Source organism: Hypanus sabinus, chromosome 1 (assembly GCF_030144855.1).
Source record: "Hypanus sabinus isolate sHypSab1 chromosome 1, sHypSab1.hap1, whole genome shotgun sequence".
Taxonomy (NCBI): domain Eukaryota; kingdom Metazoa; phylum Chordata; class Chondrichthyes; order Myliobatiformes; family Dasyatidae; genus Hypanus; species Hypanus sabinus.
This window is the reverse complement of record NC_082706.1, coordinates 206,023,228-206,050,931: the sequence shown is the minus strand read 5'-3', so window position 1 is coordinate 206,050,931 and position 27,704 is coordinate 206,023,228. Positions and strand designations below refer to the sequence as shown.

The window sequence follows — 27,704 nt, the reverse complement described above, 5'->3', positions numbered from 1 at the left end:
TATTTTCATCAAAGTTTGCATATTTTTTTATTTTGTACAATAACAATGTTTGTAATGTAGAAAATCAATTGGAGAAAAAACATCCCAGGTTGATTCCGGGGTCGAAGGGTTTAACCTACTGAGTCGCCTGGGACTGTACTCTCCAGAGTTCAGAAGAATGAGAGGGGATCTTATAGAAATATACAACATTTGGAAAGGGATAGATAAGATAGAAGTAGGAAAGTTGTTTCCATTGGTAGGTGAGAGTAGAACTAGAGGACATCGCCTGAAGATTCAGGGGAGAAGATTTAGGACGGAGATGAGGAGAAACTGTCTTTCCCAGAGAGTGGTGAATCTGTGGAATTCTCTGCTCAGGGAAGCAGTTGAGACTTCTTCACTAAATATATTTAAGACACAGTTAGATAGGGTTTTACATAATAAGGGAATTAAGGGTTATGGGGGAAAGGCAGGTAGATGGAGCTGAGTTTATGGACACATCAGCCATGATCTTATTGAATGGCGGGGCAGGCTCGATAGGCCGGATGGCCTACTCCTGCTCCTATTTTTTATGTTCTTATTAATAAGTTCAAGTTCAACGTTTGAAATCATCCATGCTCATATATGTAGCCGACGGCTGGTGTAGTGGCATCCACACTGGACTGTGAGGTGAACGGTCCCGGGTTCGAACCCAGTCAGCTCCTTGCACACTTTCCATCTGTGCTGGACTGAATGTCGAGCTAGCAACTTGGCCTTGTGGGAAAAAAAAGTAAGATTCTAAGGAAACAGTAAGGTTGCCGCCTGATTTGCCACAAGGCATGGAGATAAGTAATCAATTATCATCATATTCGTGTATACAACTAAACAAAACATTGTTCCTCTGAGGCCAAGGTGCAAAACATATTACATACAATCATACACAGCATATATAGTTACAATCCATCACATATGCTCACAAAATATTTACTCATTGAGATACAGTGCGGAATAGGCTCTTTGAATCATGCCACACAGCAGTCCCACGATTTAAGCCTAACCTAATCACGGGACAATTTACAGTGACCAATTAACCTACTAACCGGTGTGTCTGTGGACTGTGTGAGGAAACTGGAGCACCCAGGGAAACCCACCTGGTCACCGGAATAACGTACAAACACTCTTTACAGACAACAGTGGGAATTGAACCTGGGTCGCTGGTACTGTAAAGCGCCGTGCTAACCACTACGCTACAGAGCTGTCCCTAGTGCAGGAATCTGAGCAGCATAGCCCGAAAATTGACAGGTTGAAGTAAAACGTGAGGTGCATGTCTATGTAATAGTATAATGTCGCTGTCACTATTAAAATAAAATAAGCAGTCGTACAAATATGTGAAACAGCAGTAATAAAAGATGAAAATTCACCAGTGCAGGATGAGAGTGTGTTTGTGAGAGGGGTTGGGGGTGACAAGGCATTCATGCAGGGTGTGTATGTGTGCTGGGTAGTGGCAGGGTGTGTAAAAAGTGTAAAGTTTGCAGAGTATTTAGAAGTCAGTCTCGAGTTTCTTTCATCAGTGTAGTTCTTTAATGTCCCAACGCTCAAGTAAGGAATGGTTAGTTGTTCTTGTTCTGCTGTTGCTGGAATGTGTGGTGACACTGGTGGGCTATCCCCAGCATATGACTTAATTATTTACTTTTTATTTATTATTATTATTATGATTATTTGTCTTTTTTTTGTATTTACTCTGTCTTTTGCACGTTTGTTTGTCCATCTTTGAGTGTAGCTTTTCATTGATTCTGTCATGTTGCTTTGTATCTACGGTGAATAACTTCAAGAAAATGAATCTCAAGGCAGTACATGTAAATCGCTAGGGTGCCTAAGATTTTTGCCCAGTACTGTAGTAATTTTATGTATTGCACTGTAGTGCTGCCACAGGAACAAAATCATGCCATCTGTGAGTGATGATACACCTGATTCTGATATGGGTCTCTGTTGTGGACTGAGAGTGGGAAGGAGGAAGGGAGAGGGGAATCATGGTTGGGAAAAGGGGAAGGGAGAGAGGTGGGAACGGGAAGTATCAGAGAGACATTCTGTAGTGACAAATAAACCAATTGTTTGGAATAAAATGACCTTGCCTGGTGTCTCGAGTCTAGGTGCACCTGCACCACCTCCCTGACACTCCTTCTCTGCCACCTGCCCCACACCCCTCTTGCAGTGCTCCACCCTCGCCATTCCCAACATCCTTTGCTCCTGCCGTATTTACAAACTAGCTCTCCGCTCCATGTTGGCAAATACAGCACTGTGCAAAAGTCGTAGGTGGCCTAGCTATATGTATGCGCCCAAGACTTTTGCACAGTACTGTGTATGGTGCATAAATTCCAGAGGGGCTGTCTGTTAGCTTACCATTGTCATACATGCCCAATATGCAAGCTGGAAATATGAGTAATTACACTACAAAAATACTCCTCTGGCAGTAAAAACTGGCAGTGAATTGAAGATTCCATGCAAGAAGTTTAGCATTTATCGTTGAGTATGTGCATGCTTTAAAGATAATAGATAAGAGATTAGTTTTGTTTGTCACATGTATGTACGTCAAAACATAAAGTGAAATACATCATTTTGTGATGACTAGGGATTGTGCTGGGTACAGTCCACAAGAGTAGCCGTGCTTCCGGTGACGACACTGCGCGCACACAACTCGATAATCCTACCACGTATGTCCTTGTAAAGTGGGAGGAAACCGGAGCAGCCGGAGGAAACTCATACAGTCATGGGAAGAACGTGCCAGCCCCTTATAGACAGTGACGTGTATTGAACCCCGATTGGTGATCGCTGGCTATGTAAGCAATTGCGCTAACCACTAAGCAATCATGCCGCCCTAATGGATTAATCTTTAACCGGATTGCATCAAAAAAAATGTAGACTTTTATGAGAAGAAATTGTGAAAGGTGTATTCCATGGATACTGGCTGATTGGTAGGAGGCAGTAAGTGGGAATAAAAGAATCCTTTTCTGGTTGGCTAAAAGTGACTCATGGAGTTCTACAAGCGTCAGTGTTGGGGCCACTTTTTATGCTGTTTTATGCTGTTTTTATGCTTTTTATGCTAAATCAATGATTTGGATGATGGAATAGACAGCCTTGTTGCCAAGTTTGCAGATGATACAAAGATCGGTGGGGAGGCAGGTAGTGTTGAGGAAACAGAGACACTGCAGAAGGACTTGGACAGTTTAGGCAAATGATGGCCATGGGAGATTTCAGCATGCATGTCAATTGAGAAAATTAGGTTGATAATGGGTCTCAAGAGAGTGAATTTGTTGAATGCCTATGAAAGACTATTTAGAGCAATTTGTCATTGAGCCTACTAGGGGATCAGCTACATTGGAACAGGTGTTATGCAATGAACTGGAGGCAATTCAGGAGCTTAAAGTAAAGGAACCCGTAGGTGTCAGTGATCACAAGATGACTGACTTCAACTTGAAGTTTGATAGGAAGAAAGTAAAGTCTGATGTAGCAGTATTTTAGTGGAGTAGAGGAAATTACAGTGGGATGAGAAAGGAGTTGGCCAAAGTAAATTGGAAGGAGCTGCTGGCAAGGATGACAGCAGAGCAGCAATGGAGTGAGTTTTGGGGAAAAATGAGGAAGGTGCAGGATAGATGTATTCCAAAACCAAAGAAATACTCAAATGGCAAAACAGTACAACTGGGGTGACCAAGGGGAGTCAAAGCTAATGTAAAAACAAAAGACAGGACATACAACAAAGCAAAAATTAGCAGGAAGCTAGAGCATTAGGAAGCTTTTAAAAACCTACAGAAAGCAACTAAAAGAATCATTAGGAGGGGAAAAAATGAAATATGAAAGCAAGGTAGCAAACAATATCAAGGAGCATAGAAAAAAGCTTTTTCAAGTATATAAAAAATTAAAGAGAGAAGAGAGTGGATATAGGACCACTAGAACATGAGTCCAGAGAAATAATAACGGAGGGCAAGGAGATGGCAGATGAACTAATTGAGCATTTTGCATCAGTCTTCACTGTGGAAGATGACAGCAGTGTGCCAGATGTTGGAGGATGTGAGGGAAGAGAATTGGGTGCCATTACTATTACAAAGGAGAAGGTGCTTAAGAAGGTGAAAGACCTAAAGGTACATAAGTCATCTGGACCAGATGAACTGCACCATATGGTTCGGAAATAATAAGCAGTAGAGATTGTGGAGGCATTAGTAATGGTCTTTCAAGAATCATTGGACTCTGGCATCGTTCTGGAGGACTGGAAAATTGCAAATGTCATTTCACTTTTCAAGAAAGGACGGAGGCAGCAGAAAGGAAATTATAGACCAGTTAGCCCGGCCTCAGTGGTTGGGAAGATGCTGGAGTCAATTGTTAAGGATGAGGTTATGGAGTACTTAGTGACATAGGACAAGACAGTACCATGCCAACATGGTTTCCATAAGGGAAAATCTTGCCTGACAAACCTGTTGGAATACTTTGAGGAGATTACACACAGGATAGATAAAGGGGATGCAGTGGATGTTGTAATATTTGGGTTTTCAGAAGATCTTTAACAAGGTGCCACACATGAAGCTGTTTACCAAGTTAAGAGCCCATGGTATTACAGGAAAGTTACTGGCACAGTTAGAACATTGGCTGATTGGCAGGAGGCAGCGAGTGGGAATAAAATGGTCTTTTTCTGGTTGGTTGCCAGTGACTAGTGGTGTCCACAGGGGTGAGTGTTGGGACCACTTCTTTTTGTGCTGTATATCAAGAATTTAGATGATGGAATAGATGGCTTTGTTGCCAAGTTTGCAGATGATACAAAGATTGGTGAAGGGTCAGGTAGTGTTGAGGAAACAGGTAGGATGCAGAAGGACTTAGAGAAATTTGGAGAATGGGCAAGAAAGTGGCAAGTGAAATACAACGTTGGAAAATGTATGGTCCTGCACTGTGGCAGAAGAAATAAATGTGCAGACTATTTTCTAAATGGGGAGAAAATCCAAAAATCTGTTATGCAAATGAACTTGGGACTCTTGTGCAGAACACCCGAAAGGTTAACCTGCAGGTTGAGTCGGTGGTGAGGAAGGCAAATGCCATGTTAGCATTCAGTTCAAGAAGTCTAGAATACAAGAGCAGGGATGTGATGCTGAGGCTTTATAAGGCACTGGTGAGGCCTCACCTTGAGTATTGTGAACAGTGTTGGGCTCCTCATCTAAGAAAAGATGTGCTGGCAATGGAGAGGGTTCAGAAGAGATTCACAAGTATGATTTTGGGAATGAAGGGGTTGTCATATGAGGAACGTTTTATGGTTCTGGGCCTGTACTCACTGGAAGATGAGGAGGGATCTCGTTGAAACCTGTTGAAAGGCCTGGACAGAGTAGACGTGGAAAAATGTTTCCCATGGTGGGAGTGTCTGGGACAAGAGGGCACAGCCTCAGGATAGAGGGGTGTTCATTTAAAACAGAAATGCAGAGAAATTACTTTAGCCAGAGGGTGGTGAATTTGTGGAATCTGCTACCACAGGCAGCTGTGGAAGCCAAGTCATTGAGTGTACTTAAGGTGGAGATTTATAGGTTCTTGATTGGCCATTGCATCAAAAGTTAAGGGGAGAAGGCCAGGGAGTGGGGCTGAAGAGGGGGAAAAAAAAGGATCCCCCATGATTGAATGGTAGAGCAGACTCGATGGGCTAAATGGCCTAATTCTGCCCCTATGTCTTACACTTTTTTGGACTAAGATGACTTTAATTTTGTAAATGTTAATATGCATAATCTCAGATGTGTGAATGTACAGTACTGTGCTAAAGTCTTTGGTACAGTAGACTAAAGCTAGGATGCCTAAGGGTTTTGCACAGTACCGTAGCACTTGTTTGAGTTTAACTTATTTTGCAGCATTATTAAGCATATTGAACTTGAATATGCAGAATTCTTTTTAAGATAATTCAGATGACACTAAGGGACAGAACATCCATTCAGGTGACCTGCACAGAGTTGGATGGCTGGCTGAAATCTGTGGACAAGTCTTGCCTTCCTGGGAAGTTCAAAGCCTGGGTGTATCAGCATGACATTCTTCCCAGAATCCTGTGGCCCCTCCTCGTCTGTGCAGTTCCGATCTCGACGGTTGAAACCTTAGAGAGAAGGGTCAGTAAGCACCGCAGAAGATGGCTGGGGCTGCCAGCATCGCCCTCTATGGACACCACAACAAACTGCAACCGCCCTTCAAATCCCTGGTGGAGGAATTCAAGGTAACATGAGCCAGAGAAATGGTACAGTAAGTGATCCGAAGGAGGCTAGAGCAGGGATCGAAGTGAGGACTGGCAGGAAGTGGAGGGCAGAGGAAGCTGTTCAGGAAGCAGAGGAAAGGCTGTGTCACAGGAGGCTGGTGGGAGTGGTCACACGAGGCCGAGCTGGGCTAGGATCCTTTCCAAATCCCCAAATGGACACCATCAGAGGGAAGGAAAGGCGCTGCCTAGTTCAGGAGTAGGTGAGAGCAGCAGTGGAGGAGACGAGAACCTGCAAGGCAGTGGGAATGAAGCAACAGGGAGCTTGGACAAGATGGGAGAATGCGTTGGAAAAGTGACCTGGGCTGAGCTTTAGAAAGCTGAGCCACACTGCATCCAGTTTCTCATCCAGGCAGTGTACGATGTGCTTCCAAGCCCATCAAACCTGCACACATGGGGGAAGGCAGAGTCATCTGTGTGCCCACTGTGTTCCAAGTGAGGAACCCTGAAGCACACCCTCAGCAGATGCACAAGGGCACTTGGTGAGGGACCATACTGATGGAGTCATGATCAGGTCCTGAAGACCATCGCTGAAGCCATCAGCGCAGGAGTGGAGTGGGTGAAGCGGTCCCGACCCTCCAAGCAGACTATTGCCTTTGTCAGAGCTGGGGAGCAGCCAGTACACACCAAAAGAACATCGGCAGGTATCCTGACCTCTGCAAGAGACTGGCAGCTGTTGGTGAACCTCGAAAGGCAGCTGAGGTTCCCCAACCATATCGCAGCCACCACCCTGCGACCAGACATTGTCCTTGTGTCTGAGTCTACGAAGCAGGTGGTGATGCTGGAGCTGACAGTCCCATGGGAAGATCGCTAGGAAGAGGCCTTTGAAAGGAAGCTCTCAAAGTACGCAGGACTGGTCAGCAACTGTCAGGAGGCTGGATGGAGAGCCAGGTGTCTCCCAGTGGAGGTTGGATTTTGGGGATTCACAGCCCGTTCCTTAGCCAGAGCCTTCAGCAATTTGGGCATCGAGGAAGAGAGGGCCATCCGCAGTACCACCGATGTGGCAGAGAGGGCCTCAAGGTGGCTGTGTCTCAGGAGAGGGGAGCCACGGAGTCAAGTGTAGCTAGCCATCTGGACACAAGCTGGGGTCTGATCAGCCCCAGCTGGGTCACCTGGAGAAGGGTGTATGATGTTGAAAGACCCGAAACACCCGATGATTCCAGGAACATCACTGATGATGTGTCCGGAAGCATCAGTAGATGTATGCACACAGAATAGTCAGATCATGCTGGACCTGGGGACTCTGCACATGTGTGTTTACTGGGACTGGACTGATGGTTACCTCAATAACCGCCTCTACTTTCAAGTGGGGTCACATGGAAGCAAGGCCTGAGATGACATAGTTAAAGTCAAAATCAAAGTAATTTTCTTATCAAAGTATGGAGTCTTCACTATGCTCCTGGAGTATCCTGCTCTTGAAATCCCGGGAGTAGTTAACCTTTGACTTTTTTCAAAGCTTCCATTCATAAATATTTTAAAATCTATTAAAAATGATGTAAACCATTTTACATCATTGTCCAGTCCTGATAAAGGGTCTCAGCCTGAAATGTCGACTGTTCATTTTCCTCCATAGGTGCTGCCTGACCTGCTGAGTTCCGCCAACATAGTGTGTGTGTTGCGATTACTTAAAAAAATTAGATAAACATACTTGGAAATTATTATATTGTTAAACTGATGGAAAATAATAATTAATAGATATCTTTTCTGAGTGTCTCCTCATCTTCGGGTCTGGAATCTTGATTGGAATCAGTTGGATTTCAGATGCTGGATCTGACCTGGAATGGGATACTGATGGTGATTTCCCCAGTGTAGTTTTGGGAAATCCCAGTTAAACATAGTATAGAAAGCATTCTGTTTGGCTGCATCACAGCTTGGTGTGGCAGCTGCTCTACACGTGATTGCAAGAAACCGCAGAGAGTGGTGGACTAGCTCAGCATATCACGGGAACCTGCTTTCCCTCTGTGTCTGTATGTTACGCAGCCTCAGTAAAGTCGCCAGCGTAATGGAAGAACCCACCCATCCCAGACATCCCTTCTCCTCCCCTCTCCCTTCGGGCAGAAGGTACACCACGCTCAGGAACCGCTTTTATCCACTGTTATCAGTCTCTTGAATAGATCTCCGGACCAGTGAGATGGATTCTTAGCCTCAGAATCTAACTCATTATGATTCTGGCTTCTTCCCTCCTCCATCCCAATCCTGTTAAAGGGTCTTGACTTGAAGCGTTGAATGTTATTCCTCTCCGGTGATGCAGCCCAACCTGCTGAGGTCCTTCAGCATTAGTGCATTCTGATCTTCGACTTAATCACTTACCTGTGCTGCACTTTCTCAGTAATTTTTACACCTCATTCTGCATTGTTTTACCTCAGCTTAGCTCGACAAGATCTGTGTAAAGATCTTATCTGCCTAAACAGTATGCAAAACAAGACTTTCACTGTATCTCGGCACATGTGACAATAATAAACCAATATCAAGACCTGGCCTTGATGCTGGACAGAGTCCAATGCAGCTAACGTTAAAGCCCTGACTCTCAATGTTTGTATGTAACACTGGGATTTAATTCCGTCTGAATTTCTGAATGAGAGTTGTTCTGTTTGCAAACAGCCAGTTAGATTTCATCCATTGTCTCACCAGTCACCTTTCTCTTTGATGCAATAGGTTCATGTATTTTACCAAACATAAATCTCTGTTCTGCACATAATTTGAAGTAGTCCTGTTTATTCATCACTCAATGGAAAAGAAGTGGTGAGGGTATGGTTTCTGACCTGCCGTAGTTCTGAAGCCAGAGCAATTTGAACTTTCAAAATTGTAACCCTTCACTTATTAAGTCGCCTTTCTCACAAACTCCAGGACTGGTCTATTCTGAGGCTGTGCCCTCTGGTCCTAGACTCCCCCAGCACAGGAAACATCCTCCCCACATTCACTTGATTGAGTATCTCACAATATTCATTAGGTTTCAATGAGATCCCTCTTTCTTTTAACCTCCAGTGAGTACAGGCTCAAAACCATCAAATGTTATTCATACTTTAACCCTTTCCTTCCCCGGATCATTCTTGACAGCCTCCTCTGGACCCTCTCCAATGCCACCTTAGATGTGGAACCCAAAACTGCTCAGAATACTGTATATGTGGTCTGACTAATTCTTTATAAAGCCTCAGCATTACAGCCTTGCTTTCATATTCTCGTCCTCCTGAAATGAATGCTAATCTGGACATCTGTGAACTTTTGGGAGGTCAAATGAAAGGAACAAGTTCCGAGTTGATGGTGGGCCCTTTAATAGCACTGAAGTACAGAGGAATCTTGGGGTTCATCAAAAGTGGCGGTGTAAGTGAATAAAGTGGTAAAGAAAGCATATGGCATGCTTGCCTTCATTGTCCTGTCTTCTTTTGATCTGCCTACAGTGAGTTGTTTTAAATGTTAAACACAAGAGATTCTACACACAAAATGCTGGAGGAATTTTGAGTGAACTCTGCCTTTTCTCCTTGGAGAGATGGAGGATGAGAGGTGACCTGATAGAGGTGTATAAGATGATGAGAGGCATTGATCGTGTAGATAGTCAGAGGCTGTTTCCCAGGGCTGAAATAGTTGCCAGAAGAGGACACAGGTTTAAGGTGGTTGGGAGTAGGTACAGAGGAGATGTCTAGGGTAAGTTTTTTACTCAGAGAGTGGTGAGTGCGTGGAATGGACTGCCGGCAACGGTGGTGAGGCGGATATGATAGGGTCTTTTAAGAGACTTTTAGATGGGTACATGGAGCTTAGAAAAATAGAGGGCTTTGAGTAAGCTTAGTAATTCCTAAGGTAGGGACATGTTTGGCACAACTTTGTGGGCCGAAGGGCCTGTATTGTGCTGTAAGTTTTCTATGTTTCTAACTCAGCAGCTCAGGCAACACCTATGGATGTGAACAAATAGTGGATGTTTCAGGCCGACACCTTTGTTGGGACTGGAAAGGAAGGGGGAAGACGTCAGAATAAAAAGGGTGGGTGAGGGGCAAGGTGGACTATCTAGAAGGTGATAAATAAAGCCAAGCAGATGGGAAAGGTAAAGAGCTGGAGAAAAAGGAGAGGAGGGTGGATCAAGGGTGAAGGGGAAGAAGGAGGGGCTCAGGGGGAAGATGCTGGGCAGGTGAGGCAGAGTGGGGAATTGAAGAAAGTGATGAGGTGGGTGATTTACCGGAAGGAGAAATCAATATTCATGCTATCAGGTTGGAGGCTGCCCAGAGGGAATATAAGGTGCTGCCTCCTCCACCTTGGGAGTGGCAAATGAGAAAGCCAGAGACCGATGAGTTGGCACAGGAATATTTTAAATATTCCATTCTTTGATCTGGTGTTAATTTTGATTTGTTTGGATTCCTGAGACCTTGATAGACTGTATGATATTTAACATGCCATTCAAATGTAAGCCTTTGATGTTGTGAATGTATCTTTTAGTGTGGCACTGAGCAACATAACTCTAGAAATCCCAAAGTTCATTTTTTGTCCAAGTTACTGATTCAGTAAAGGTTTGAACTACCATTCCACTTCTTGGAGAAAGGGTTCAACACACAAGATTTGGATTGACTTAACTGCATCGAAACGAGTGAAATACATCAGCTGTGTTAACGGCAGTGCAGAGGCTAGCACAACGCTTTACAGTACCAGTGACCCAGGTTCAGTTCTCGCCGCTGTCTGTAAAGAGTTTGCACGTTCTCCCTGGGTGTTCTGCTTTCCTCTCTCAGTCCAAAGGCATATCGGTTAGTAGGCTATTTGCTCCTTGTAAATTGTCCCACGATTAGGCTGGGATTAAATCGGGGGATTGCTGGGCAGTGTGGCTCAAAAGGCCTGAAGGGCCCGTTCCAAGCTGTGTCTTAATAAGTAAAGAAAAATAAATTTTGCTTAAAGACCCAAGGGTGTGCTGGGGGCAGCTTGCAAGCATAGCTAGGCATCCTCGTACTAACCCACAATGCTGAGCAGAACAACACAGAACACAACAAGCAACCAAATAACAACAACAAAACAAGCTCTGTTCCTTCCTCCCATCCTGGCACTTCAATACCAGAATCCACCCAATACTCCATGTATAGTCAAACTAGAGTGTTATAGAGCTGTCCTCTAAGCCTAGGCCAGGCCATCTTCAGCCTCCAGTTGAATTCCACTTGAGTTTGATTTCCATAGTGGACTGGCAGAGATTCACAAACTTAGGGCTGCAGTCAACGGGCCTCCACATCTGGACTTGCAATTCAACCCCCGGTCCTTGCTCCTCAGTATTGACCACCCAAGGACCCGCCAATCACTGAACACTTTGTTCCCACTTCCTATCCGGTCCTGATGAAGAGCCTCAGCCCAAAATGTGGAAATGTTTATTTCCCTCCATAGATGCTGTCTGACCTGCTGAGTTCCTCCAGCATTTTGTGTGAGTTGCTCTGGATTTCCAGCATCTGCCGATTTTCTCGTGTTTATGACTTGCTGCCCCGCTGTGTGGTCTCTTCAAGGGATGCCTACCCTGAAGAGTTTTTTATCTTCTCTTTGATGGGAGTCAGATCCTCTCTCACTGGATCACTGTGACCTCAGTAATCCTCCGCCAGCTTATACTCCTCTCCTCTGGCCTCCCCACCTTCATATTCTGGACAGCACTTAACCTGCTCCAAGATCCATCTAACCCTTCCCTACCACATAGCATTCCATTTTTCTTTCATCTATGTTCTTCGAGAAGTATCTCTTAAATGCCCCTAATGTATCTGTCTCTACCACCAACCCTGGCAGCCCATTCCACACTCTCACCACAGTCTGTGTTTTAAAAAAAAATCTGACATCCCCACTATACTTTCCTCCAGTCACTTTAAAATTATGCTCTTTTTTTATCACTATTTCCCCCAGCATGAAAATGTGTTGATTGTTTACTCTATCTATGCTCCTATCGTCTTGTACACCTCTACCAAGTCATTTCTCATCCTCCTTTGCTCCAGAGGGATAAAAACCCTTGCTCGGTCATCTTATCCTCGTAAAATATATTCTCTAATCCAGGTAGCAACCTGGTAAATCTCCTCTGCACCCTCTCTAAAGCTTCCACATCCATTCCATAGCAAGGTGACCAGAATTGAACACAATAATTACCTCACAGCTCTTGAACTCAATTCCCTAACTTATGAAGGCCAACACACCATACACCTTCTCAGCCACCCTTTCAACTTGTCTAGCACCTTTGAGATATCTATGCTCACATTAGATCTCCAGTAGGATATTAATAGCTCATATAAGACCTCCAATGGAATATTATGGAATCAAGAGAGTTTGTTTAAGGTGCTTCCAGTGAGAAAGACAACCTGAAAAGTGATGTAGCTTGGGACATGGACATGTTGCTTACATGTCTTAAGGAAGGTTCTTGGCCTAGAATATCGATCTTTTATTCCTCTCCATTGATGCTCCCTAATGTGCTGAGTTCCTCCAGCATTTTGTATGTGTTACTCTGGATTTCCAGCGTCTGCAGTATCTCTTGTATTACTGTCACAAGGAGTGCTGAACTGTCAAATTGGGCATTGTCCTCACCTATCTCTCCCATAGCTTGGAGGGCAAGCAAAATTTAAGACTATAAGACATAAGAACAGAATTAGGCCATTCAGCCTATTGAGTTCTCCAGTGAGAACAGGCCCAGAGCCATCAAATGTTCCTGATAGGTTAACCCATTACATTCCTGGGGTCATTCTCATGAACCTCCTCTGGACCCTTTCCCAATGCCAGCACATCCTTTGTTAGATAAGGAGCCCAGAACTACTCACAATACTCCAAGTGAGTTCTGAGCAATGCCTTAGAAAGCCTTAGCATTTAACCCTTGCTTTAATGAATTTTAACTAATGCAGTTTGCCCGTGGGTTTTTTCCCACTGGTTCTGTTGTCCATTAGAAGTCACTGTGCTTGCTTTCATGCCTGTTGTTGTTAATGATGTAAACATGGAGAACAAGCAGAAATAAGCTAGGTATCAGTGCATGTTTCAAAGTTCAAAGTAAATTTATTATCAAAGTGTGTGTTTGTCACCATACACTACCCTGAGATTCATTTTCTGAAAGTATTCACAGAAGGACAAAGTAATACAATAGAATCAATGATACAAAGACTGACAAAGAATAATTGAAAATAACTGAAAATTGAAAATAATAAATAAATATCACTGAGAACATGAATTGTTGAATCCTTGAAAGTAAGTCCTTAGATTGTGAAATCAGTTCAGAGATGAGGTAGTTCAAGAGCCTGATGGATGAACGATGATAACTGTTACCGAACCTGATGGTGTGGGTCCTGAGGCTCCTGAACTTCCTTCCTGATGACAGCAGCGAGAGGAGACCATGGCCAGAATGGTGGGGTTCCTTGATGAAGTCAAGTATTTGAACTTTATCCCTTTGAGGAAAGAGATGTGCAGCTTTGGATTGCATGCTATTAAATTGCCTACTTTCCTCAATCTGCACTGCAATTCCCTCAATAGCCCTCCATACCCCTCGCATCCATGTACCTATCCAAACTTCTCTTGAACTTTGAAATCAAGCTTGCATGCACCACTTGTGCTGGCAGCTAGCTCCACGCTCTCACTACCCTCTGAAGAAGTTCACCCTCATGTTCCCCATAAACAGTTCACGTTTCATTCTTAACCCATGACCTCCAGTTCTAATCTCACCATGTTTGCATTTACCCTGACTATATCAGAATCAGACTTTAATCGCCAAGTACCTGTGCACATACAAGGAATTTACTTCCAGCAGATGTTGTCTCTCTGCTCATAACAATAATAATGATAAATATAAATGAAAATATAGATTATACATTCAGGTAGTGCAATCCAAGTAATAGTTAGCAGACAGTTAACCGGCAGTTAACTGTTCAGCAAAGTGACCGCAGTAGGGAAAAAACTTCTCCAGTGCCTACTAGTCTTAGTCTGGAGGGATCTGAAGCGCCTACCAGATAGAAGCAGTTCAAACAGTCCATGCGCAGGATGGAAGGAGTCCTTTATGATAATTTTTTTATACGTCTGTCAAATCCCTCCTCATTTCCCGATGCTCTAGGGAATAAAGTCCTAATCTATTCAATCTTTCCCTATACCTCAGGTCCTGAAGTCCAGCAACATCCTTGTAAATTTTCTCTGTACTCTATCAAACTTATTGACATCTTTACTGCAGGTAAGTGACCAAAACTGCACACAAATTAGGCCTCACCAGTGTCGTATATAATCGAGGCTAAGGTCTCTTGTTCTCTGTGTCACCTAAATCTTTTCCAGTTCAAATGAGGATTAAGAAAAATACAACAGAAACCAGAAAACAAAAGTTGAGCCAGTAATGAGCAAACAAATACCAAATACAATCTACCATTATAACTGGGACATCTTTAATTATTATTATAAAAGTAATGCTACTTCAACAGCTACACTGAGTAACAAGAAATACCTTGAAGGTTAGCTTTATTTATCACATGTACATCAAAGCATAAGCATTAAATGTTTTACTTGCGTTAAGGACTGCGCTGGGAGCAGCCTGCAATTGCAGCGTCCAGCGCAATAGCCAACACTCTCCTGACACCAAAGTTGCAGCCTGCTTCTTACTAGCCCTAGCCCATACAGGTTTGGAATGTGGCAGGAAACTGGAGCACACAGAGGAAACCTACACAGTCATGGCAGAATGGACAAATTTCTTACAGTGTCAGAATCAAACCTACAGTGGGTCATTAGCACTGTAGGAGTGTTACACTAACTCCTGCTCTATCGTGCTGGCCATTTAAGGTGGAGATGAATACATGGTTGGGAGGTTGAGGTACTGAGGACAATTGGGCACTGGCACAGAAGCAGAGTTGATGCCAGTTTAGATTAGCCACAATCATATTGAATGCTGGGTCAGACCGGAGGAACCAGGTGGCTTGTTCCTCTGCTTAAATTTTCTTATCGCAAATGACTAAACAATTTTCCCTCACAATCCCATTCTTCTATCTTCTCGTCATAACCTTTGACGCCCTTATTAATCAAGAACCTATCAACCTCTGCTTTAAATATACCCAGTGACTTGGCCTCCACAGATGTCTGTGGCAATTAATTCTACAGATTCATTACTCTCAGGTTAAAGAAATTCCTTCAAATCCTCCACATCTCTGTTCTGAATGGACGTCCTATTCTGCTGTGCCTTCTGGTCCTAGACTTCCCCACTATTGGAAGCCTCCTCTCCATATTCACTCTATCGAGGCCTTTCAATATTTGATAGTTTTCGATGAGATCAACCCTCATTCTTCTAAACTCATACGTTAACCCTTTCATTCTCGTGAACCTCCTCTGAACCCTCTCCAATGTCAGTGCTACAGGTGAAAGTAGACGTTAGTTTATTCAATGTGCATTGTGAAGACCAGTGGACACAGCCTCAGAATAGCGGGATGTCCACTTAGAATGAAGATGAGGAGCAACTTCTTTAGCCAGAGGGTGGTGAATCTGTGAGATTTGTTGCCACGGGCAGCTTTAGAGGGCAAGTCTTTGGGTGTATTTGAGGCAGAGGTTGATAGATTCTTGATTGGTCAGAGTATGAAGTGATGCAGGAAGAAGGCAGGAGATTGGGGTTGAGGGGTAAATGGATCAGCCATGATGAAATGGCAGAGCAGACTTGATGGGCCAAATGGCCCAATTCTGCTCCTATATGGTCTTAAATATTTGGTGATTTTTATTTTGTTTTTAACACACACGCTTGTACGTATGGGGAACCAACCCCATGATCAGCCAAAATCTTCCCCATTGTAACCTTGTTATTGTAGCTTATTTCATCATCTGTATCTAAACTTAATTATCAGCACAATATTGTTTCAGAGAGATTTACAGATTGCCCACTGTGTCTCTCATTAGTGTGGTAAAGCGCTCCAATTAGCAGTTACCACAGTGCAAGTACCTAGTGCTCTTGGTGTGGAGGTGCATTGCTAGCACTGTGCTTCGTTTGGTTTAGATTTCCTAATGAGCTGTCAATGGAAGAATTTTTTTTTCCTTTGCAATCTACTTAGCAAAGATTTATCGATTAAATTTTTTTTCTTCATAGAGAATTACTGATCCATTTTGGAAAATCAGATTTTCACACCTTTCATGAGAATGCACACAGCTCGATTCCCGTGAGACAGCCTTGGAAGTTGACTTTGACAAGAAATCCCTTGGTAGCAGCATAGAACGGAATATAGCATCATTGCCATGGTGTGTTTTGTAAAGCAGTAAAAAAAAATAAAATTGTTTCTGCACTTTATTTTTGAAGTGGGTTGCATCAAAACATTTTGTAAGATGAGCATGTTCAAAAAAGATTAAATTTGTTTCCCGTTATCTTATGTTTACAGTTTTTAAAACTTTGAGGTCATTCCTGTAACAATACAAATTTCATAACTGTGAGAGAAATCTACATCATAGTTTGTTTTTGCACAGCAAAATGAGAGGAACTGCAATGAAAGGACAGTGTGAAGGTATAATAGCTTCAAAATGGCGTACTATATAGGTAGCGAAGTGATTCAGCTGTCTTGGGCCAAGGATTACCAATTGAACTCTGCTGTGCTACTGAAAGCTAGACAAATAGCTCGACTGAAAGCTCAGTGGCATTGGGTGCAGCAGGCTATGCTGAATGTGTGAAGTGTTCCCAGCAAGAGCAGATCCTGAATACTTTATTGCACATTTGAAGAGACTATGGCATGCACTGTGAGTACCTCGTGTATACCGTGACCATAACTAAACCTCAGGTCCGATTAGGTCAGATTCAAATCTTTCTTACATGTTGTAACTGGCATATTTCACTAGCGGTGAACACAGCAGAATTGTCCACTTGTATCAGAATCAGGTTTAATATCACCGGCGTATGTCATGAAACTTATCCACTTTGTGGCAGCACTACAATGCAATACGTAATAATAGAGAAAAAAACATGAATTACAGTTTATGTGTATATACTAAATATTTAAATTTAATAAATAGTGCAAAGATAGAAATTTTAAAAAAGTGAGGTAGTAAAGTCCAGTCAGAAATTGGATGGCAGAAGGGAGAAAGCTGATCCTGAATTGTTGAGAGTGTGTCTTCAGGCTTCTGTACATCCTTCCTGATGGCAGCAATGAGAACAAGGCATGACCTAGGTGATGGGGGTACTTAATGATGGATGCCACTTTTTTGAGGCATCGCTCTTCGAAGATGTCCTGGATATGGAGGCTAGTGCTCATGATTACATCAGTACAATACTTTATGTTAATATTATTAAATGAACATTTTGTGCTGTATGTACTTTATTTTGTATCTTGGTCCCTGATGAACATTGTTTCATTTAGCTGTATAAATGTGTACGGTTGAATGACAATAAACTTAGACTTGAACCTGCAATTAATTTTTTTGTATGCATTGTTTATCTAAATATGGTTAAACTTGAACCCACCAGCTTCTATCAATTTGTGGCCTCATTTCAAAATTCTTAATTTTGCCATGAGAAGACATTTGTGTTGTCAGACGTCTGCATTCTCCTTTGAGGTAGTAATTAATATCCAGTTGTGAAAGTTTAACAGTCAAGCTTAAAGTAAACAGTAGGCTGCTTGTTGATGCTTCTGTGGGAGAGATTATGCTCCTTGCTTCGAGCTGGCCTGCAAAGCTTAGTGAAGACCATTGTAAAAGCAAATAAAATTGGACACTGGGAACGCAGACATGAACATCCAAAGAAAGGCATTTGGAGCACGAAAGGTTAATTTAATGATCTTCGATTTTAGAAAATGCCACTGCTTGGGCTCTAGCATTTCAACGAGGCTCTCTGTGGTGACAGGTTCATCTGTACATAAAGCAGCAGAAGAGTAATTTTATTTATTATTTCTCTCCCATGATATTGGATTAAACATATTAGTGTGATTATCTTCAGAACTAAATTTGGGATCAATTTTATTTATTAATTAACACCATAAAAATGCTGGCATGTTATTTGTGGAGGCAGGGATGGCAATGAAAGATGATATCTCTAGGTCTCATCCTTTTCCACTTGTTTAAGATTGTCACAATGAGGAATGTCAGCATTATGAAAGCTCAGCTCTGCTCTTGGGATGATAAAACGCTTCAGAAACAACCTTCTTCCATGTGTGCAGCTACGGGTTATTTCCCCACTCTTTTTTTTGCGCTTAGATGTCAGAAATTAATTTCTTTTCAGTGCGTGCACTTAACCCAGTCAGACTACCACAAGCCTAAACATAATGCACATTGGAAATTGTATTGTTTAACAACAGCATGTTAAAATCATGAATCCTTTCCCGTCTCCCCCCATGAGGCTTCAAATCGTCAACAGACTGTAAAGAATAAATAATAAAAAAGTATTGATTATTTTGATGATGGCGAGATTCAATTAAGTATTAATTTTGCCCTCCAGTGGACCTATCAAGGTATTCAAAGGAGAGAATTTGCTCCAGTTAAATGCATGCGGAGTGCATCAGTCCTAAAAAGAGGAAAATGTGTTTACCTCTTTGAAGACCATCACATAGTCCAATATTTAAGTGCTGTGCAAATTAAGCCCTGATGACAGTGACATTGTTTGCAGCAATATTAGTATTGACTAAAGGAGTGCATTTGATGATAGCTTAAACTATTTTTATTGATTAACATTTTCATAGATTATCATGTGTCATATCAAATACTATTTTCAGAAATGAATATATTTAAAAACCCACAGGCATTCATCGACCAATGTGGTGAGTGGACACAGCACTCTACCTAGTTCAGAATGAATCCCAGTAACCTGTTCTTCACTTGAGCTATTTAGGCATAAACTTTGCAATAAATAGACGAGGGTTAGCTCAGGGAGTTTAGTACTTCCCAGTTTTCATCAGCGAAGGTTTTCGAGAGCGGCAGTAGCCATCAAAGGTAAATGTCAGACAGTTTAATAATAGGCCATTTACCCTTTCCTTGCCTGCTTTTCCTGACAGAGGTCAAACAATAATCAAGGAAGGAGAACTTTAAAAGTTAGTACTTTTGTTAGATCTTCTCTGAAGTGGTCGGAAATCGTTAACTTCAATTTGAGCTAACTTGTGGTATTACCAATGCATGTAGTTTATAAATATGAAATGCAAAACAAAAAGTTCAGAATTGGGGTTTCTATTATAAATTGAATTGATTCCCAGCATGCAGCATTCCTTAGAAATCTGCCCGTGAAGAGCGAAACCATTTTTTGACTAGTCAGGGCAAAGGCAATAATTCCATCCGATGATGACAAAGATGACACAATTTTTGAAAATGTAAATAGACTTTATTCTAAATGAAATGCTGGCTGCATTGCCATGTTTTCTTCAATCAGCTTTTCTTGGAAAAGTGTATTTTGACAAAGCATAGTAAAACCCTTGCATGCTAGTAGATCTTTAATAGGGTGGAGGGTAATGGAAAACTCATTGAATCTATAATAGCTCTTCACTTGACTACAGCTAGTAATAGCAGCTGAAGCTGCCTGGGACTTAGATAAGGGGAGAGTGTATGCCAAAGCTAACCTTGTTTCACTCCTCGTTTTCTCTCTCCCAGGATCCTATGATTTCTGGACAGCAGCTGAGCAAGCCCTTGCCGTCCCTCCGAGCGGAAATGAATGCAGAATCGAGAGGTGAGGACAAGGCGGCCACTTCAGACAATGAGTTAAATGAGTCTCTGCTTGTGCCTGTGGAATTAAATGACAGCGAGGACACGCCCAGTAAGCTCTTCGGTGAGTTTGTTTTGAATACTCCTGTTCCCTGGAAAGGAATCTGTTTCTGTTTTCAATTTAGTGCTGGGAGGAAGTGGAGAGAATCCTGAGCAGCAAGCCTCGGTGTTTCAATGCCACTCAAATTCATTTTGTAGTTCTTCTCAACATCCAGTTTTTCATCAATATCTTCCTCACCCAAAAGATTCAAAACCATCTGAAAATTCTCAACTTTTTTTTAACCAGAGACTTGAAGGTAAATAAAATGTTGCCTGCACAATGTCTGATTGTCATCATAATGCCACTCAAATTTATTTTAGATTTCTTCCCAAAAAAAAATCCAGTTTTTCGTCAATAACTACCTCACCCAAGGATTCCCAACCTGGGGTCCACAGACCCCTCAGTTAATGGCAAGTGTCCATGATATAAAATGGTTGGGAAACCCAGTCCTTATCCAAAACATTCAAATCATCTGAAAATTGTTAACTTTTTTTAAACCAGAGACTTAAACATAGGCAAAATGTTGCCTGGGCAGACTTGAGAATTGACCTTTGAATTCTTAAGGGAGAGCTATCTGAGACTAGTATTTACAATTTGCAGGCTATCAGTTTTATCCGAAAGGCACTTTGATGCTATGCTGAATGTTAGGGAGCCATTGACACCTCTTGTGGCATCTTTTATTCTGTTATTTTTAAATACTTTTGGGGCCCCACTCTGTCCTCTGCTATGCCCTGGACTTCTCTTCGTCTGTTTCAAACAGCAATGTCTTGATGTGTTTAGAAACCAAAACAATCCACAGTAATTTGTCAAATATTTTGACAGAGAAATTCTGCCATTTCTGAATGATTATTGTTGTGGTCAGTATGAAACTTGTTTTTTCTTTCATTTTCTTTCATTTCAACTGAAATTTGAATTTCAGTTTAAGCCCCTCTGTTATAGTCATAGCACAGGGGTTCCCAACCTTTTTTTATGCCATGGACCAATTTCATTAAGCAAAGGGTCCGCAGACCCCAGGTGGGGAACCCCTGTACGTAGAGGGACCGAGCTAATTGTTGATAGAAGGTATTAAATCTGATATCTTGAAAACAACAGTATATCTCTGAATGTGCCATCTCGTTCTTTTTGATAAGTTATGTAATTGAGGTTGTACAAGAATCAAGGAATTTATCTAACTTTGCTGTTACTTTGAACTTGCTCGTGATGTTGAGGATTGCTGAACATACATTCTCTATACAATGTAAAAAATTGGGGGAAAAATATCAGACTTCTGTTTTTTTTAGTGTGGGCAAAATTGTTGAATTTCTATTGATGTATTCTTGTCAGAAGTGAATAAATCTGGATTATTTAATGCTGTCAGAAACTGGGAATTTCTTTGATTAAAAACCCTGCTGTTATATGATTTGAGATTAATAATAGATCACACAGTTATGCATCAAGCGAAGTATGTGAAAATATGAGACTTGCCAGTTTTTTTTAAAGAACTCCCCTTCACACCTGTTCCTCTGGTGGATGTGTTTTATTTCCATGCATTGGACATGAAGTTCAGAGTTAAATTTGTGGACGGCTTTGCACAGCTCAAGTTTAACAAGATCCATTTGGAGTTTTTCCAGTGTTAGCAATGAGGGCTGGTGGAAAAACTTAAAGAAGGCAAAGTGACAAGAGAGCGATCTGTGTAAAGTGTCACGCTGTGAGGTTAATAAATTTTTTAGTATATCCAAAGGCATGAATATCATAAGAATAGTTATAGTAGCAATTGCAATTCAGCCCATCTGATCTTCTTTAATATCCAGAATGACTTCTGTTTAAATTATGTAATTATGCTCCAGTTATGTAATTCTGGTTTTCTGCATTGCACTATCCAACGTTAGGAAGCCACTGATAACTCTTGTGATGTACTTGATCCATTTATATTTTTTAAGCATTTCTATTTTACTCTCTCCTTTTCTATGCTCTGGATTTGCCTTCTATTGTTTCATACAATTAGTTTTCCGCTCCTTGAAATTGCTGCTAATTTCTGTGTTTTGGAAACATAGAAACATGTTGCCGCAAGTGGTAATTTATTGAAATACTGACTTTTGTAATTTTCTTTTCTGCAGTAATTTTATGTTAGGTAGGAACATAGAACATAGACATCTACAGGCCCTTTGGCCCACTATGTCATGCCAACCTACTCAAGAAACTGGCTAGAACTTTCATACCACATAGCCCTCTATTTTTCTAAGCTCCATGTACCTATCCAAGAGTCTCTTAAAAGACCCTATTGTATCCGCCTCCACCACTGTAAGAGACCCGATTGTATCCACCTTATGCAACAACCTTGCTGTTTCGTTAACATTTGTCTGTTTAATGAGGCTGAATTGCTGGCATGATGCTCAACCCAGCACAGGTGGAAAGCGTGCAAGGATCCATCTGGGTTCGAACCCAGGACCTCTTGTCCTGAAGGCTGGGTTTGGATACCACTACACCACCAGCACAGGTACATAAAGAAAGCTTTTGCACACTGGCCTTCATAAATCAAAGTATTGAGTACAGGAGACGGGATGTTATGTTGAAGTTGTATAAGACATTGGTGAGGCCTAACTTGGAGTATTACGTGCAGTTTTGGTCACCCACCTGCAGGAAAATGTAAATAAGGTTGGAAGACTACAGGGAAAATTTACAACATGTTGCAAGTCTGGAGGTCCTGAGTTATAAGGAAATAATGAATAGGTTAGAACTTTATTCCTTGGAACATAGAAGACTAAGGGGAAATTTGATAGAGATGTACAAAATTATGAGGGGTATGGATAGGGTAAATCCAAGCAGGCTTTTTCCACTTAGGTTGGGTGGGATAGCAACTAGAGGTCATGGGTTAAGAATGGAAGGTGAAATGTTTAAGGGGAACGTGAGTGTAAACTTCTTCACCAAGAGGGTAGTGAGAATGTGGAATGAGCTTCCAGTGCAAATGGTGTATGCAAGCTTGATTTCAATGTTTAAGGGAAGTTTCACAGATACCAGGATGGTAGGGGTATGGAGGGCTGTAGTCCAGGAGATGGGTCAATAGGAGTAGGCTGTTTAAGTCATTCGGCATGGACTAGACCGTAAGATATAGGAGCAGAATTAGGCCATTCTGCTTATTGAGTCTGCCCCATAATTCTACCGTTGCTGATCCTGGATCCACTCAACCCCATACCCTGTTTTCTCTCCATATCCTTTGATGCCCTGACCAATCAGGAAACGTTTAACTTCTGCCTTAAATATACCCACAGACTTGGCCTCCACCACAGTATGTGGCAGAGCATTCCACAGATTCACTACTCTCTGGTTAAAAAAGTTCCTCCTTATCTCTGTTCTAAAGGGTTACCCCTCAATTTTGAGGCTGTGCCCTCTAGTTCTGGATACCCCCACAACAGGAAACATTCTCTCCACATCCACCCTATCTAGTTCAACATTCGGTAGGTTTCAATGAGATCGCCCCCCCCCCCCCCACATTCTTCTAAATTTCAGTGAGTGCAGGCCCAAAGCTGCCAAATGCTCCTCATATTCATTCCCAGAATCATCCTTGTGAACCTTCTCTGGATTCTCCACAAGACCACAAGACATAGGAGCAGAATTAGGCCTTTCAGCTCATCGAGTCTGCTCCACCATTCCATCATGGCTGATCCTGGAATCCACTTAACTTCCAAAGACAACACATCCTTTCCAAGATATGAGACCCAAAACTATTAACAATACTCCAAGTGCAACCTGACTAGTGTCTTATAAAGGCTCAGCACTATCTCCTTGTTTTTATATTCTATTCCCCTTGAAATAAATGCCAATATTGCATTTGCCTTCTTTACCACAGACTCAACCTGTAATATAAGCTTCTGGGTGTCTTGCACAAGGACTCCTAAGTCCCTCTGCACCACTGATGTCTGAATTTTCTCCTCATTTAGATAATAGTCCCCACTATTGTTCCTTTTACCAAAATGCATTATCATACATTCCCCAACACTGTATTCCATCTGCCACTTTTTTGCCCATTCTTCTGATTTGGCTAGGTCCTGCTGCAATCACGTTGCTTCCTCAGCACCACCAACCCCGTCACCTATCTTCGTAACATTCACAAACTTTGCCACAAAGGCATCCAAATCCAAATCATTGACAAACAATGTGAAAAGTAGCGGCCCCAATATTGACCCTTAAGGAACACAACTAGTCACTGGCAGCCAATCAGAAGAGGCCCCTTTATTTCCACTCACTGCCTCCTGCCAATCAGCCATTCCTCTATCCATGCCAGTATCTTTCCTGTAACACCATAGGATTTTATCTTGTTAAGCAGCTGGATGGGCTGAAGGACCTGTTTCTGTGCTGTACTTTTCTATAACTCTATAAAAGACCAGATGCATAGAAAACACTGCTGATAGAATGCATCTTCCATGAGTCTGGAGACCACATGAATCAGGTGGCTTTATTCAGTTCATACATGCTCATTGTGTAATTTTATGCAACATATTAATGTGATAAGATGTTTCTGTGCTATCATATTAAATGGTAATGATGTTTCTGTATTTATATAATCTATTGACTGAGCTAATGGGCTATACACCAAGGTATCAACAAACTCAACAAACAACAGCAACAACAACAATCAACAAACTCATTCGTAAGGCCAGTGATGTTGTGGGGGTGGAACTGGACTCTCTGATGGTGGTGTCTGAAAAGAGGATGCTGTCTGGGTTGCGTGCTGTCTTGGAGAGTGACTCCCATCCACTCCATGGTGTGCTGGTTGGGCATGTGGGTGCATTCTGCCGGGGTGTAGCTCTGAGCATCATGGGAGGTCATTCCTACCTGTGGCCGTCAAGCTTTGCAGCTCCTCCCGCGGAGTGTCAGACACCCTGAGCCAATAGGCTGGTCCTGGACTTACTTCCTCTTGGCATGATTAGCTTATTATTATTTGATTATTTATGGTCTTGTATTGCTATGTTTCTGCACTATTTTTGGTTGGTGCAGCTGTAACAAAACCCAATATCCCTCGGGATCAATAGAGTATGTTTGTCTGACTGTAAAGCTGTAGCAGACCTGTGTTCTGTCCAAACTCTTGTACAAGTCAGAAAGCTGCTCATGACAGAGTGCGATCTTGCTAAGCTGTCATCATTTCACACTATGACCCTCTGGAAAATCCTCCACATTTACTGGCCAAGGAAGATCTCCAACCACACCCTGCTCCTTCAATATCACCAAGAGGACATGGCCACAGTCATCATGAGGATGGATTGGACAAGTGATGAGAGGAGGGGCCAACTGCATCATCAAGATGGCACTTCATTGGACCCCTGAAGAGTGGAGAAACCAGGAGAGACCAAAGGCGACTTGGCACCTTACTCTAGAGGCAGAAATGAGGACCTTGATCCACACCTGAGGCACAATAGAGAAAATGGCCAAGGAGAGACAGAGATGAAGGATCTTCATTTCTGCCCTCAATACCAGTGACATAGTGGAATAACTTAGAACATAGAATTCTATATCATGGTACAGACTCTACTGCCCATGGTGTGCTGACCTTAAGATCAACCTAACCCTTTCCTATTACATTTTTCTTTCATCCATGTGCCTATCTAACAAGCTTCAAAATGCCTCTAATGCATGTGCCTCTATCCACCCAAGCAGTATATACCATGCATTCACCACTTTCTGTGACATTGCCTCTGACAATCCTTCCCGCATATCTTCCCCCAATCACTTTTAAATTTTGCCCCCCCCCCCCGCATTAGCCATTTCTGACTTATGCAGAGGTGAGTTTGTTTTTCAAGTCTGCAGTGTGAAATTTACATTCATTAGCTTTTATCTTGGGTTTCCTCAACTTTAAAATTGTGTTCTGTTTACCTTCAATTTTGTAGATCCCATTTCTGAAATTCCTTCCCTAAACCTCTACGTCTCTTTCCACTGCAGTGCCCTTTTAAAACATACAAAACCTACAGCACAATACAGGCCCTTCGGCCCACAAAGTTGTGCCGAACATGTCCCTACCTTGGAAGTTACTAGGCTTACCCACAGCCTTTATTTTTCCAAGCTTTTGTGTAAATTGTATACACTTCTCAGAGCATTTTCTGAAGTGACTAATGTCAAATACTGTTTGATAATACAATGTTCCTGCATATGATGGTCTTCATCCCAGGATACTTAAAGAGGTGGCTCTAGAAATTGTGGACGCATTGGTAATCATTTTCCAATGTTCTATAGATTCAGGAGCAGTTCCTGCTGACTGGAGGGTGGCTAATGTTGTCCCACTTTTCAAGAAAGGAGGGAGAGAGAAAACAGGGAATTATAGACTGGTTAGCCTGACGTCAGTGGTGGGAAAGATGCTGGAGTCAATTATAAAAGATGAAATTACGACACATTTGGATAGCAGTAGAAGGATCAGTCCAAGTCAGCATGGATTTATGAAGGAAAAATCATGCTTGACTAATCTTCTGGAGTTTTTTGAGGATCTAACTATGAAAATGGACAAGGGAGAGCCAGTAGATGTAGTGTACCTGGACTTCCAGAAGGCTTTTGATAAAGTCCCACATAGGAGATTAGTGGGCAAAATTAGGGCACATGGTATTGGGGGCAGAGTACTGACATGGATTGAAAATTGGCTGGCTGACAGGAAACAAAGAGTAGCGATTAACAGGTCCCTTTCGGAATGGCAGGCTGTGACCAGTGGGGTACTGCAAGGTTCGGTGCTGGGACCGCAGCTGTTTACAATGTAAATGATTTAGATGAAGGGATTAAAAGTAACATTAGCAAATTTGCTGATGACACAAAGCTGGGTGGCAGTGTGAAATGTCAGGAGGATGTTATGAGAATGCAGGGTGACTTGGACAGGTTGGGTGATTGGGCAAATGTATGGCAGATGCAGTTTAATGTGGATAAATGTGAGGTTATCTACTTTGGTGGCAAGAACAGGAAGGCAAATTACTATCTAAATGGAGTCAAGTTAGGAAAAGGGGAAGCACAACGAGATCTAGGTATTCTTGTACATCAGTCAATGAAAGCAAGCATGCAGGTACAGCAGGCAGTGAAGAAAGCTAATGGCATGCTGGCCTTTATTACAAGAGGAATTGAGTATAGGAGTAAAGAGGTCCTTCTGCAGCTGTACAGGGCCCTGGTGAGACCCCACCTGGAGTATTGTGTGCAGTTTTGGTCTCGAAATTTGAGAAAGGACATTCTTGCTATTGAGGGAGTGCAGCGTAGGTTCACAAAGTTAATTCCCGAAATGGCAGGACTGTCATATGTTGGAAGATTGGAGCGACTGGGCTTGTATACACTGGAATTTAGAAGGATGAGAGGGGATATGATTGAAACATATAAGATTATTAAGGGATTGGACACGCTGGAGGCAGGAAGCATGATGGGTGAGTCTAGAACTAGAGGCCACAGTTTAAGAATAAGGTGTAGGCCATTTAGAACAGAGATGCGGAAAAACTTTTTCACCCAGAGAGTGGTGGAGATGTGGAATGCTCTGCCCCAGAAGGTCGTGGAGGCCAAGTCTCTGGATGCATTCAAGAGAGAGTTAGAGCTCTTATAGATAGCGGGGTCAAGGGATATGGGGAGAGGGCAGGAGCTGGGTACTGATTGTGTGTGATCAGCCATGATCACAGTGAATGGCAGTGCTGGCTAGAAGGGCTGAATAGCGTATTCCTGCACCTGCTGTCTATTGTCTATTTCAGTATTATGTTAACATGGGAATTTAAGACAAACCTCTTGGCAGGTTTAATTTTCATTAACCAAATGTGCCACAAAGAAGGCGCACCAGTGATTCTACTTCAGTTAAAAAAGAATCTTTTAATATAGAAATATTGATAAGATTCTATTGCATAATTAGTGGTAATATTAGTAAGGAAC

General features: G+C 42.3%; 1 protein-coding gene across 1 annotated transcript in view; it reads left to right on the top strand.

Moving 5' to 3' along the window:
• The window catches only part of pou6f2 (POU class 6 homeobox 2), a 632,671-nt gene that overhangs the window by 10,336 nt on the left and 594,631 nt on the right, over positions 1–27,704 (top strand). Inside the window, exon 2 of the mRNA XM_059984603.1 lies at positions 19,703–19,877. Coding sequence (XP_059840586.1) covers positions 19,703–19,877 — 175 coding nt within the window. The remainder of the gene's footprint in view (positions 1–19,702; positions 19,878–27,704) is intronic.